Source organism: Mytilus californianus, unplaced genomic scaffold (assembly GCF_021869535.1).
Source record: "Mytilus californianus isolate M0D057914Y unplaced genomic scaffold, xbMytCali1.0.p SCAF_2, whole genome shotgun sequence".
Taxonomy (NCBI): domain Eukaryota; kingdom Metazoa; phylum Mollusca; class Bivalvia; order Mytilida; family Mytilidae; genus Mytilus; species Mytilus californianus.
Window position 1 is genome coordinate 28,600,424 of NW_026262668.1, and position 13,339 is coordinate 28,613,762.

Sequence of the window (13,339 nt, forward strand, 5' to 3'; positions counted from 1 at the left end):
ATTTGACTTTTTAATAGTTATGATAAGTCTGATAAATCAAATGAGTACTCAATTGCTTTTAATACATAATATTTTATATATTAAGGCATTTCAAAAGTATTTTTTTGCAATATTTAAATTTTTTAAGCCCCAAATGTTGATAGTTGAAATTTTTCAATTTTAACGTCTACATTTAACACGCAAAGTTGAATATAGAATTAGTCATATTGTCTATGATATATATCCTATTGCCATGAAACTTTGTAGGCAGTCTTATAATTTATTAAGCTTTGGTCATACCAAGTTTCATTAAGATTGGTCAACTTTTTCTACCCTATTAGGTCCAAGTACACAGTTATCGTCCTTTGATTTTCGTTGTCCTCAAATGTAGTCCCTAGTGTGGACAGTGTGTTACTTGCCATTTTTTTTTATACCCCTTCCAAATTTATTTCTCCATGTTTTATGACTCAAATAGCAATTAGGGGGGTGAAATGACACTGTAAAAAAATTTGGGTCATGAATTTTAAAGTAAAGTAGTGATTTGGTCCAGCTGAAAAATGTTAAAAATTAGCACTTTGGAAGCTGTCAAAAGATTTGAAGACCCCCTTAACATAAAATTGTCCATATTTTGAGTTAGAGCCGATGAAGTTTTCTATAATTTTGATATAATTTGTCCCAAAAGTAGTACAACACACTGTAAAACTATTATTGAGAAAGCGCAGGTGGGATTTTTTTAATTTTCATTTATTGTCTAAAAGAAATGCACTACGAAATAACTGTGTACTCGGACCAGATGGGACAAGTTGTGTCCATCATAGCAGATCTATTTCTTTGTTTCTATGACTATATATTAAGTCTGAGGAAACATAAGTAAATTGATATTTTTAACATAATATTTAAATGACAAATTCGTTCCAAATGAATCCAGATTCTTCGTTGTATTACAAATATCATTTATACTTCTGATCTTGCCTAGAAAGTGACCTTATATCAATTATATATATTTATATCCAACAGTTTTAAAAAAAGAGGCGAAAGGTACCAAAGGGACAAAAAAATCATTCGTTGGAATTTAAAGAAACTAACAACACAGTGGGAAAAAAGTGAAAATTGTTTACAAAACACTACATACAAATGACATATTATATATTCTAATCTATGCTTTAAGAGAGTTAATATTTTTAGTACTACATTTAATATCTTTATGTTCATATATAAAAAGGAACAATTTAAGCTTTGTATAACTCAACACTGACATACATGTCCAAGTGGCAGAAATGCTGATTTGTCAGTCTACAGGCAAGCTCCACTACTGCAGACTAGTCAACTGAAAGTTGATGTTATTATGATTCAACAAAGATTGTTATTTATAAATGTATGTAAAGTAGTGTCATTGTAGAATTTTATAAGTATGTAAAAAAAAACCTATATGTTTTCATGTGTGTTTGTGTAGATTTGATAATCTGAAATTGTCTCCTACTTTTTATTCAGACTACAGATTCCCCAGACTCCATAGAAAACAGAACAGATAGTGAAGATCTAAAGTAAGTTAAATATACAAAACAACCAAAAAGTAAATATTTCATTCATTAAAAACTCAATTTCATTTTTAGTTTTATTTGAATTATATCAATGAAATGTTTGAAATTGCCAAAAAAAAAAAAAAAAAAATGTTATCTGAAGAATATTGACTCTTTAAGATCATATTTAGGAGATTCTAACTTTATGTGATGTATAGAAATAAAACATCAAATATAAAAGAGACCGATACAAATACACCTGTTCCAATATATGAATGAGGCTTTTCCAGAGTTGTTAATCTGTGTTCATTGGGGAGAGGGTGTGTTGTGTTTATTAGAATGATTTGCTGTTGAAGCACATTGATTTAATTAGAGTTATTTTCCTGATGCATGTAGTTTAAAGGAGGTTTGGTTTGCTTGCTTGCTTTGTTTGTATAAACATTTGCTCAAGCATTGTGATTAAAATTGACATCTGGAATCAATAGCTAGGCGGGGCTTCAGCTTGTATACATTATACTCTGCATTATACTTTAACATCCAATAACATTTAAGTATAATGTATACAAGCTGAAGCCCCGCCTATCTATTGATTGCAGATGTCAATCTTAATTACAATGCTTGAGGCTGAGCAAACATTTATACAAATAAAGAAAGCAAGCCAACAAAACCATTAAACTACAAGCAAAAGGAAAATAGCTCTAAAGGCTTTTTAAGTTTAAATCTAAATGATATTAATTAATTATTTTGAGACATACCGGGTATTTATTTTTATGCCCCCGCCGTAGCGGAGGGGGCATTAAGTTTTACCCTTGTCCTTTTGTACGTACGTCCCAAAGTTGGTTTCCATTCTCTAACTTTAGTTTGCCTCCACCAAATGTTATGAATCTTATACACAATGCTTATTACCACAAAACACAGATCAAGTTTGAATTTTGGTGGCATCACTTTTACCGTTCTAGAGTTATGCCCCTTTACAAATGGAAAAATTGCTGAATTTTTTGTTTCTATTCTCTTACTTTAGTTTGCCTCAACCAAATGTTATGAAACTTATACACAATGCTTAATACCACAAAACTCAGATCAAGTACAAATTTGGGTAGCGTCACTTTTACAGTTATTGAGTTATGTCCCTTTGTAACGTTATATGCAAGCAGGGGCGTCATCTGTGTCCCATGGACACATTCCCCATTTATTTATAATTGTAAATGTTATGCATAGATGGTGAATGTGAAGTCATCAAACCCCTAGCCCTCATTAATATCTGGAAAATATAATACAAACATCATTGCAACTTTCATTATTAATTTGTATCTTAATAAGTGATTTATTATTTTATTTTTGTCCAGTAAAATGAGAACACATCCCAATTTGCCTCCAGGAAGGTACTTTTAGTTTCTTTTTTAATACAAAATCTGTTTTCTCAATCTGTTGGTCACATGTAGATGTGGTTTTATATTAAATTGCTTTATTGAACTACAAAGGTATAATGGTATTTTACATCATGTGCATTATCTGAAAAGGTCTTTGAATTTAGAGTAATGTTTAGTAACATTTACATGTTTGTAAAATTCAGATATTTGTGGATCTTGGTTTTATTGATTTGTTATACAATGTAGTATTTATTCATACCTACTTGTGACTGACAGAATTTGATCTTTACACCTATTTGTGTTAATTTAATGTAACTGTCTCAAACATTTCCATGTGTAATCGGCATGAGATTGCTTATAATTAGAAAATAACTTTTGAATGAAATGCACGGATTTCTTAATAAGTATACTCCCCACATCATCTTTTCCTTATAGCTTCAGAAGTGTTCTAATACCATTTTTAGTGAAATTTTTGAAGAAAATTAATTTGAAGGCCGTACAGTTGCCTATAATTGTTCCAATCATTTGAACTTTGGTGGATAGTTGTCTCATTGGCAATCATACCACATCTCCTTATTTTTATATTGTACATGATAATGAAATCTCAATGAAAATTCCTGATATTAAATCTCTGAAGAATTTCTCTTAGTGTCAATGCTTATCCAATGAAAATATTTAACCCGTGTATAAAGCAAAAGATCATTGCTTTTTTATCAATCCATAATACAGACATGATACATGCACCAGTCTTCACGAGAAAATTTTAACTCTGTCAGGAAATTTCTGTAAGTTGATTGTATATGTCGGAACATGTTTTAGTTAATGGCATAAAAGTGGATTAAAAGTACAAAATTTCATTGATATGATATGCTGATATGCAGTCAATAGAAATTTAACTGATATTGAAATTTTGATTCAAGTTTGTATGAATTTTTAAGCTCTTAATATGAATTGTAGCTATGGTTGAATCCGATTTATTTAACGCAGATATGTTTATATATTTGTCTTTCACAATTGATATCTCCCACTTATTCTTTGAGACCCTTGCTCTTTCCTCTAGTGAATGCTAATATAAATGCTAAACTGATCAATGATCTGTCCCTGACTTTATATGCATCTATAAAGATAATTAAATAAATGTTTCTGAACTGTTTTCAACATATAACCGTCTTGTATATATATATATCTGATACTTTTTCCCAGACTATCCCGTTACGTAGACCTGTAGTTTCATAAATTTTGGTGTATATTTAATAGATACATATTATGTAGAAAGATAAGGTTGAATCATCAAACAATTTAGAAAAGGCCATATAAAGATTCATATGTTTTTTTTTATTATTAATTTTTAATCAAGCATGACTGAATACTCTTTACAATTTATCATAAGGATTAAATCCAAAACATACTTAATTTTATATTTTGCTATTGAATAGTTAAGGCAAATTCTAATAGAACATTTGTGTTATAGTCATATACAGTATATCTTAGGGGAATACTATATGTATGATTAACATTTATTATTCAGGACTACAGCCTCCACAGAAAGTCTACACCAACTATCCAGACAGTTAAATGGACTTTTGGCAGAGGTATAACAAGTGTTATAACAAAGTTGTTGCTACTTAGCTTTAACAAGATGAAAAATTATCATTAGCTGTATTTCATACCTACAATTATCATTTGAGAATAACATTGCATGTACTAACGAGTGTTTTAAAAAAACATCTGTAATGTGCAAATAAGGTTGCCACAGTTTTCCAAAAAATATTCAAAACATGTAAAAATTTCTGAAATTGGTAAAGTTTACATGTTTCACTGCACTCACTGCTAAGTTCAATCAACTGCTGCATACCATAGAAATAGGTACCCATTAATTTTGCCATGTACATCACAATTTGGGGATTTTTTTATTCATAATTACATCTTTTTATTTTCTATCATGTTTATACGTTATATTGAATGAAGGAATTGTTATGTTTTAGTCTAGTGCATTGATTGGAGCAGATGATATTGATACATCTAGTGTAGCAGAACTTGAAGTAAGTATGAATTATGTTTTACTTTCAAATGAACGTCAGGGCAACCTTTGTTAAATGAGATCAATATTTCAATAGGTGTGTTTGAGTCTACTCAAAACAAACAGGAAATACATACACTGACATAGAAGCTAAATTATACAAAGACTCTGCTAAACATCTCAAATGTCATGTAGATTGTCTCTCTCCTAACACTATATAATGTTACATTTTCTTACCAGCTATTACAGCAAGTAAATACAAATTTTGAGGTGTTGTATTAAAACAGTATGATACTGACCTTTTTATAACCCCTGCTGAGACGGGGTATATACTGCTTCTGTCATTCTCTCGTCTGTCCATCTCATGAAATACAAAGATAAAGCTTTCTGAAATTTGTTATCAGGCTTCATGAGCATGTTTTTTTTACACCCATCACTCAGCAACTTCCAGCAAGAGAATCATTGTATCAAAGTTAGCATAAGCTCATACTATATTTTGTTCTACCATTAGATGAATGTATGGAAAATATATGGAATTTTATGCAGATAAAAAAACTTTTTGTGAGTAGATATTGTAATTTGATTATTTTACAGAGAAGAAATCAAGATCTTGCTGCTTTGTTAGAGAAACATTCCCAGGCTAATGAGCAATTAAATCTACAAATACAACAGATTGTAAGTGATTTATCATACAGTGATTATTTTTTACACCAGTTTCAAGTTGTTTGCAATTTTAAGAAAGAAACTATTATTTTTTTATCAGCACTTCAAAAACAATTGATATAAAGGACCAAAATGTCATTGTTATAAACATGTCAATAGATAAACAGATGCCAGATTAAGTTCAGTTGTAGCCAGAACTGAAAATTTTGCTCCTCACATTTCCACGTTATTATACAACTGGCTTTCAAGTGAGTGAGTAATTTTTTTTGCACTGAAAATTGAGGTTTTTTTCAGGTCAGGACAGAATTTTGCATTGCAACAGGTATCCTTCAGAACGCTCAAAGGGTGGTTTCAAGAGTTCATGCACAGTCAAGGGTCATTCAATATAGAATCATATGTATTCAACAGACAGCTCATACATGTATTAAAGTATATTTTGTTATTATAGAGAGATCATTCTAAAAATCTACAAGGCCAACTAGAGAGAGAAAGAGAAAATTTTATTACAAAACAGAAACAGGAACTAGGACCATTAAAAGATCAACTTCAGGTAAGTGAAGCATATCAGTTTTCATCAGATTGATATTTAAGCTAGTTCACAAATTTATTATAAAAAAGACGAGATGTGGTATGATTGCCGATGAGTCAACTCTCCACTAGAGTATTAGCTGACTTACAATCTCGTTATTCCATGTTATGAATGGGTGAGGAGTCAATGATTTAAAAATAGTTACATGTAGATATCAATGTTATGATTACATCACACCTTTATTTTGTACTAGTACTGTTAACCAACCAAGTTTTGTGACCTTTGCTGGTAGAAAAATAACTTTAATATAAATCTTCACCAATATGTAAAACTTGGATCTTCTCATATAAATACATCAAGAAAATTCGAAAATTAGGAATATATATATAGTGAACAATGTGGATAAGAAAGTACTAAGTGCATAATAAAGTATCCGTGAACATAAGGTGGTGTACAGTATGTGAAAAAAGATAAAATGGCCTTCGCTGTTGAATAGTCGCCAATCAAACACTATGATTTCATTTTTTCCATTTTAACTTTTATGGTGTGGTAGAAAGTCATAATATATATATCATTAGGTTACACTTAATTCATACATTATATTCATTAATTTGATCTATATTATTATTGAGATTTCTTTGGCCTTTATTTTTTTACAAGGTACATATACAAACAATTGGCATATTAGTGGCAGAAAAAACTGAGACACAATCACAGTTAAACCAGTCACAGAAATTAGCTGAGACCAGGTTTAGTAAGTATCCTAAATAACTGCAATTGTTAAAATACATGAATTTGTAGACTGAAAATTTTAAATTAGTACAGGAATGTTTCAACTCCTTTCTCTTTGAAAGCAAAAAGTAAAAAAAAAAGCAATTTGGTTGATTTTTTAGCTCACCTGACCTGAAAGGTCAAGTGAGCTTTTCTCATCACTTTGCGTCCGTCGTCCGTCGTCCTGCGTCCGTCGTCCGTAAACTTTTACAAAAATCTTCTCCTCTGAAACTACTGGGCCAAATTTAACCAAACTTGGCCACAATCATCATTGGGGTATCTAGTTTTAAAAATGTGTGGCGTGACCCGGTCAACCAACCAAGATGGCCGCCACGGCTAAAAATAGAACATAGGGGTAAAATGCAGTTTTTAGCTTATAACTCAAAAACCAAAGCATTAAGAGCAAATCTGACATGGGGTAAAATTGTTCATCAGGTCAAGATCTATCTGCCCTGAAATTTTCAGATGAATCGGACAACCCGTTATTGGGTTGCTGCCCCTGAATTGGTAATTTTAAGGAAATTTTGCTGTTTTTGGTTATTATCTTGAATATTATTATAGATAGAGATAAACTGTAAACAGCAATAATGTTCAGCAAAGTAAGATTTACAAATAAGTCAATATAACCGAAATGGTCAGTTGACCCCTTTAGGAGTAATTGCCCTTTATAGTCAATTTTTAACCATTTTTCGTAAATCTTAGTAATCTTTTACAAAAATCTTCTCCTCTGAAACAACTGGGCCAAATTAAACCAAACTTGGCCACAATCATCATTGGGGTATCTAGTTTAAAAAATGTGTGGTGTGACCCAGCCAACCAACCAAGATGGCCGCCACAGCTAAAAATAAAACATAGGGGTAAAATGCAGTTTTTGGCTTATAACTCAAAAACCAAAGCATTTAGAGCAAATCTGACATGAAGTAAAATTGTTTATCAGGTCAAGATCTATCTGCCCTGAAATTTTCAGATGAATCGAACAACCTGTTGTTGGGTTGCTGCCCCTGAATTGGTAATTTTAAGGAAATTTTGCTGTTTTTGGTTATTATCTTGAATATTATTATAGATAGAGATAAACTGTAAACAGCAATAATGTTCAGCAAAGTAAGATTAACAAATAAGTCAACATGACTGAAATGGTCAGTTGACCCCTTTAGGAGTTATTGCCCTTTATAGTCAATTTTTAACAATTTTTCGTAAATCTTAGTAATCTTTTACAAAAATCTTCTCCTCTGAAACTCCGTGGCCAAATTAAACCAAACTTGGCCACAATCATCATTTGGTTATCTAGTTTTAAAAATGTGTGGCGTGACCTGGTCAACCAACCAAGATGGCCGCCACGGCTAAAAATAGAACATAGGGGTAAAATTCAGTTTTTGGCTTTTAACTCAAAAACCAAAGCATTTAAAGCAAATCTGACATGAAGTAAAATTGTTTATCAGGTCAAGATCTATCTGCCCTGAAATTTTCAGATGAATCGGACAACCCGTTATTGGGTTACTGCCCCTGAATTGGTAATTTTAAGGAAATTTTGCTGTTTTTGGTTATTATCTTGAATATTATTATAGATAGAGATAAACTGTAAACAGCAATAATGTTCAGCAAAGTAAGATTTACAAATAAGTCAATATAACCGAAATGGTCAGTTGACCCCTTTAGGAGTAATTGCCCTTTATAGTCAATTTTTAACCATTTTTCGTAAATCTTAGTAATCTTTTACAAAAATCTTCTCCTCTGAAACAACTGGGCCAAATTAAACCAAACTTGGCCACAATCATCATTTGGTTATCTAGTTTTGAAAATGTGTGGCGTGACCTGGTCAACCAACCAAGATGGCCGCCACGGCTAAAAATAGAACATAGGGGTAAAATTCAGTTTTTGGCTTTTAACTCAAAAACCAAAGCATTTAAAGCAAATCTGACATGAAGTAAAATTGTTTATCAGGTCAAGATCTATCTGCCCTGAAATTTTCAGATGAATCGGACAACCCGTTATTGGGTTTCTGCCCCTGAATTGGTAATTTTAAGGAAATTTTGCTGTTTTTGGTTATTATCTTGAATATTATTATAGATAGAGATAAACTGTAAAAAACAATAAATGTCGGCAAAGTAAGATCTACAAATAAGTCAACATGACCGAAATTGTCAGTTGACCCCTTTAGGAGTTATTGCCCTTTATAGTCAATTTTTAACCATTTTTTCGTAAATCTTAGTAATCTTTTACAAAAATCTTCTCCTCTGAAACTACTGGGCCAAGTTAATTATAGATAGAGATAATTGTAAGCAGGAAAAATGTTCAGTAAATTAAGATGTACAAACACATCACCATCACCAAAACACAATTTTGTCATGAATCCATCTGTGTCCTTTGTTTAATATTCACATAGACCAAGGTGAGCGACACAGGCTCTTTAGAGCCTCTAGTTTAATGAACTGCTATAGGTGTTGAGCAACACTTACAGTCAAGTTGCAGTAATCAATATATAGATTGACAATTTATCATTAATATTTCTTTAAATGTCCTTATTTCTGCCTGTCACTGAGAAATAAATAAACTGAAATTATACAAAGTATTTTATTTTAAAGAATTAGCTTTGTATATCATGTGTCATTAAAGAATCGCTATCAAAATTATATCTTTGCATAATTTGTTTAAAATAGATGAAATAGAAGAACTCTCAGGGAGATTAAAAGCTTCAAGACAAAGAGTAGCAGATCTAGAGAAAAGTCTTTCAACAACAAGTACATCTAGTCAACAGTTTCAAAAGGTTTTTTACAGTTTTATTTGTAAAGGGGTTGTTACATTAAAACATACACCTACTTTGCTTATTGTTGAAGGCTGTTAGGTGCTAACTTTATCATATGTTCTCTAGTGGAGAGTTGTCTCATTGGCAATAATACATCTTTTTTTTTAATATAGGACCCAGGGAAGACGCTTTCAAGTGGTGTATAAAACACCTATAGAGGCAATTTTAGAATTTCGCTCACATTTTTACTGTTGACACCCATCCATAGTTGAGATTTCAGAATGCCTTACCTTGGTCCAATGTATGTTTTAAGGGGACAGCCTTAACAAGTCTTTGTGAATTTTCACTTCCATTAAACTATGACTACATTTTATAAAGTGAATTTCAGCAAAATGCTGTAACAATAATGAAGCGCTTACACATTTTTTGTAATTTTTGAATTATTGATATTAAGTGCAACTTCAGAGAGTTACTGCATTTCTTTGTCAACCAAAGTTCCCATTCAATAACTCTATGCTTTAAACTCAATTTATAAATTAAAGTTTAATGTTTTTGTACAAGTTTTTCAGGTTTTAACATTTTTCGTGTTGCAGATAGTAAAAAGCCAAGTTCAAATTCATATGAAATGATCATATGTGTTTGAGACAAAAGAAATTATTAGCATGGCCCTTACTTATTTTAAAATCAGCATAAAACAAGAGTATTTGTCATTTAAGTAATATTTCTCTATTCGTAATTTCAAATTTGGAGATGGTAACAGCCAAGATGAGAAAAAGATTTTTTTTTTATTTCAGAGTAGTAAAGACTTTGCTAAAGATGTTGACAGATTAAAATTGGATTTGTATAAAGCAAAGTAAGTCTAAATTAAAATTGATTGTCTTTTTTTTAAATGCTGTTAATTCACTTTTTGATTATTAATCTTAATACTTAAATAATTAATTATTGATTTATTTACTTGACAATTATTTTATGCACAATTAGCATGAAAAAGAATACTTGTATTATGTTTCAACTTTATTTTTAAATTAAAAAGTGTAAATTTAGCTAATTAGAAACTATTATTTGGTATAGCATCAATACGTTTGTATGCCCTTCCTAGGATAGATAATATGTTTTCCGGCCTGTCTTTCATTTAGTCAGTCCTTCCGTCCCATATCAGGTTAAAATTTTGGTTTAAGGTAGATTACTATGAAGTTGTGGTCAATTCAACTTGAAACTTAGTACACATATTCATTATTACGTGAAATTTAAAAAAATGTGTCTATTACAAATTATGGTTTGAACCAGATTACACAGAAAATGGAAATTAGATAGTGTGAGTAGGGCATGGTGTCCTATGGACTAATAACCATTTTGTGTCTTAAATTTTAACAGTATTGAAATAAAGATAGTTTTTATATGCCATTTTCTGTTCACAGCAAATCAAATGAAGAACTGCAGCAACAGACTTCTGAATTGTCTGGTAAACTTCAAGCAAAGGTAGGTAATCCATGAAAAAGAACAAATCATTTTGCAGTCAAAGGAGAAGGTATGATAAGGTCTCTTTTTGACCCCTTGCATTGGAAAATCAAAAGTTATAAATCTATCTAATACATCCTTCAGAAGTTCATAAGATATCAGTATTAATAGTTTAAAAATATGTCTTTCATATTTGCATAAGAGCTTTAAACTTCTTACATTTGTGCAAAACTGAAAAAATAGCTTCATTTTGAGATATTGACATTTAAACTTTATTATGAGCAAGGCTTTAACAGAAAAGACAGAAAAGACACTTTGCTACATGATGTATTTTACAAAGATGTTAATGTGTGTAGAAAAAAATTTGTGCTTGAACTTGGGTATAACTATTTTGTCCAAAAACTATGTATGAATACGCTCATTTGGACAAATATGTCAATTTTAACATATTCATGACATCTAAAGTGACTATATCAACCTGTTCATTTAACAATAGAATTGCAGTGGTATATTTTTCAAAGGCTTGAATAATGTCACTATTTTTGCAATTTTAGAGGCGAAATAACCTCCTTCTTTATTCATATGAATTTTTTAAGAAAAAAATTTTATGTAATGATTAAGGTATTTAATGTCATTTGCTACAGACTGACAATCTTAGTACGAGTAAAATATCAAAAAAGATAATCGTAGTGTTTTACAGATCTACCAGCTGAATCACATTTATTGTAGTAAAAAAGTACACAAATTGAAATTAGAAAGTTTATATGCATTTATAAGAAGTGTTGAAATTTATAATTTCAAGATACCTAGGGAAGATACTTTTAACCTGCTTTAAGGACCTTGGTATTAAAGCATACTTGTTATGAATGCTTGTTAGCAGTCCTATGTTTTTAACTCTTTGTAATGTGCCATACTTTAATAGTGTAAAAGAGAGACAGAAGACACTTAAAAGGAACAATAAAAAAAAAAACAATATGAAAGCAAAAAATGAAAAATGTTAACAGTTCAAATATTAACAGCAATATCTTATTTGTTTTAATAAAAAAAGACCTTACGTTTGATTGTAACACATTATTGCTATGTACTGTACCCATCTTCAAATGTTTGATCTCTGACCTTTGTTCACTGAAAATTCGAAATTTGTGTTTATATGGTCTCTAAAGTGTTTTTAAACCACATAAAATAATTTCTTAACATTTACAGGTAACTGAGTGCACAGGATTAGAACAGTCAATAGATGAACTGAAGAATAAATTAGAAATGGCAGAATTGTATAGTAAGCAAGTATCTAGTCACCAGGATGGAGGACAGGAATCTCTGAAAATTGTAGAAACGCTAAAACAAGAAAAGGAAGAATTACTCACTAAAATCCATGAGGTATACTTGAACACTAAAATCCATGAGGTAGACTCGAACACTAAAATCCATGAGGTATACTTGAACACTAAAATCCATGAGGTATACTGGAACACTAAAATCCATGAGGTATACTTGAACACTAAAATCCATGAGGTATACTCGAACACTAAAATCCATGAGGTATACTCGAACACTATAATCCATGAGGTATACTCGAACACTAAAATCCATGAGTATACTCGAACACTAAAATCCATGAGGTATACTTGAACACTAAAATCCATGAGGTATATTTGAACACTAAAATCAATGAGGTATACTCGAACACTAAAATCCATGAGGTATACTCAAACACTAAAATCAATGAGGTATACTCGAACACTAAAATCCATGAGGTATACTTGAACACTAAAATATCATATTACTTAGACACTGGCATATATGTGTCAATTAATGGATTCAAATTCCTGTTAGAACAAATATTTACTATGGCTTCATTTATTTTTGTGGGTAAAAAAATTTATGGATTGAAGAAAATTGTATTTCTAATGATACTCAATTTTGTAGTTTTGACAATATCTGTGCAGAAAGTTGTAGGAAGTTTTGTATTTGTTTTAATGTGTGGTTCACCAAGAAATCCATGAAAATTATTAAACCTAAAGGGAGGTAATCATGTTTACATCACTCATTACTTTTGTTGCAAGAAAAGGATTTTACATATCAGGTACATTGAGTTGAAATCAGAATTAACCTTTTGTAGAGAATTTATTGATGCTACTTATCATTAATGTGATTTTTGTATGTTGAAGATATCTTGAATTGTATGTTTTAAAGTACAGAATTATGTTGGAGGTGCATGTAAATGAAAAGATTGGAAAAGTTCAAACAAAAGTGTTTTGTCATATGTTGAGATAATATAAATAATTA

The 13,339-nt window shown here is 30.7% G+C and overlaps 1 protein-coding gene across 2 annotated transcripts in view; it reads left to right on the forward strand.

Annotated features, from left to right (window-relative positions):
* The window catches only part of LOC127729612 (golgin subfamily A member 2-like), a 36,858-nt gene that overhangs the window by 7,880 nt on the left and 15,639 nt on the right, over positions 1–13,339 (forward strand). Inside the window, exons 3-13 of one of the 2 annotated variants that reach the window (XM_052237456.1) lie at positions 1,471–1,523; positions 2,846–2,881; positions 4,398–4,461; positions 4,855–4,911; positions 5,484–5,564; positions 6,001–6,102; positions 6,742–6,835; positions 9,510–9,616; positions 10,390–10,448; positions 11,014–11,074; positions 12,257–12,430. In XM_052237456.1, the coding sequence (XP_052093416.1) occupies positions 1,471–1,523; positions 2,846–2,881; positions 4,398–4,461; positions 4,855–4,911; positions 5,484–5,564; positions 6,001–6,102; positions 6,742–6,835; positions 9,510–9,616; positions 10,390–10,448; positions 11,014–11,074; positions 12,257–12,430 (888 nt within the window). The remainder of the gene's footprint in view (positions 1–1,470; positions 1,524–2,845; positions 2,882–4,397; positions 4,462–4,854; positions 4,912–5,483; positions 5,565–6,000; positions 6,103–6,741; positions 6,836–9,509; positions 9,617–10,389; positions 10,449–11,013; positions 11,075–12,256; positions 12,431–13,339) is intronic. The other variant, XM_052237457.1, reaches the window with a different exon arrangement.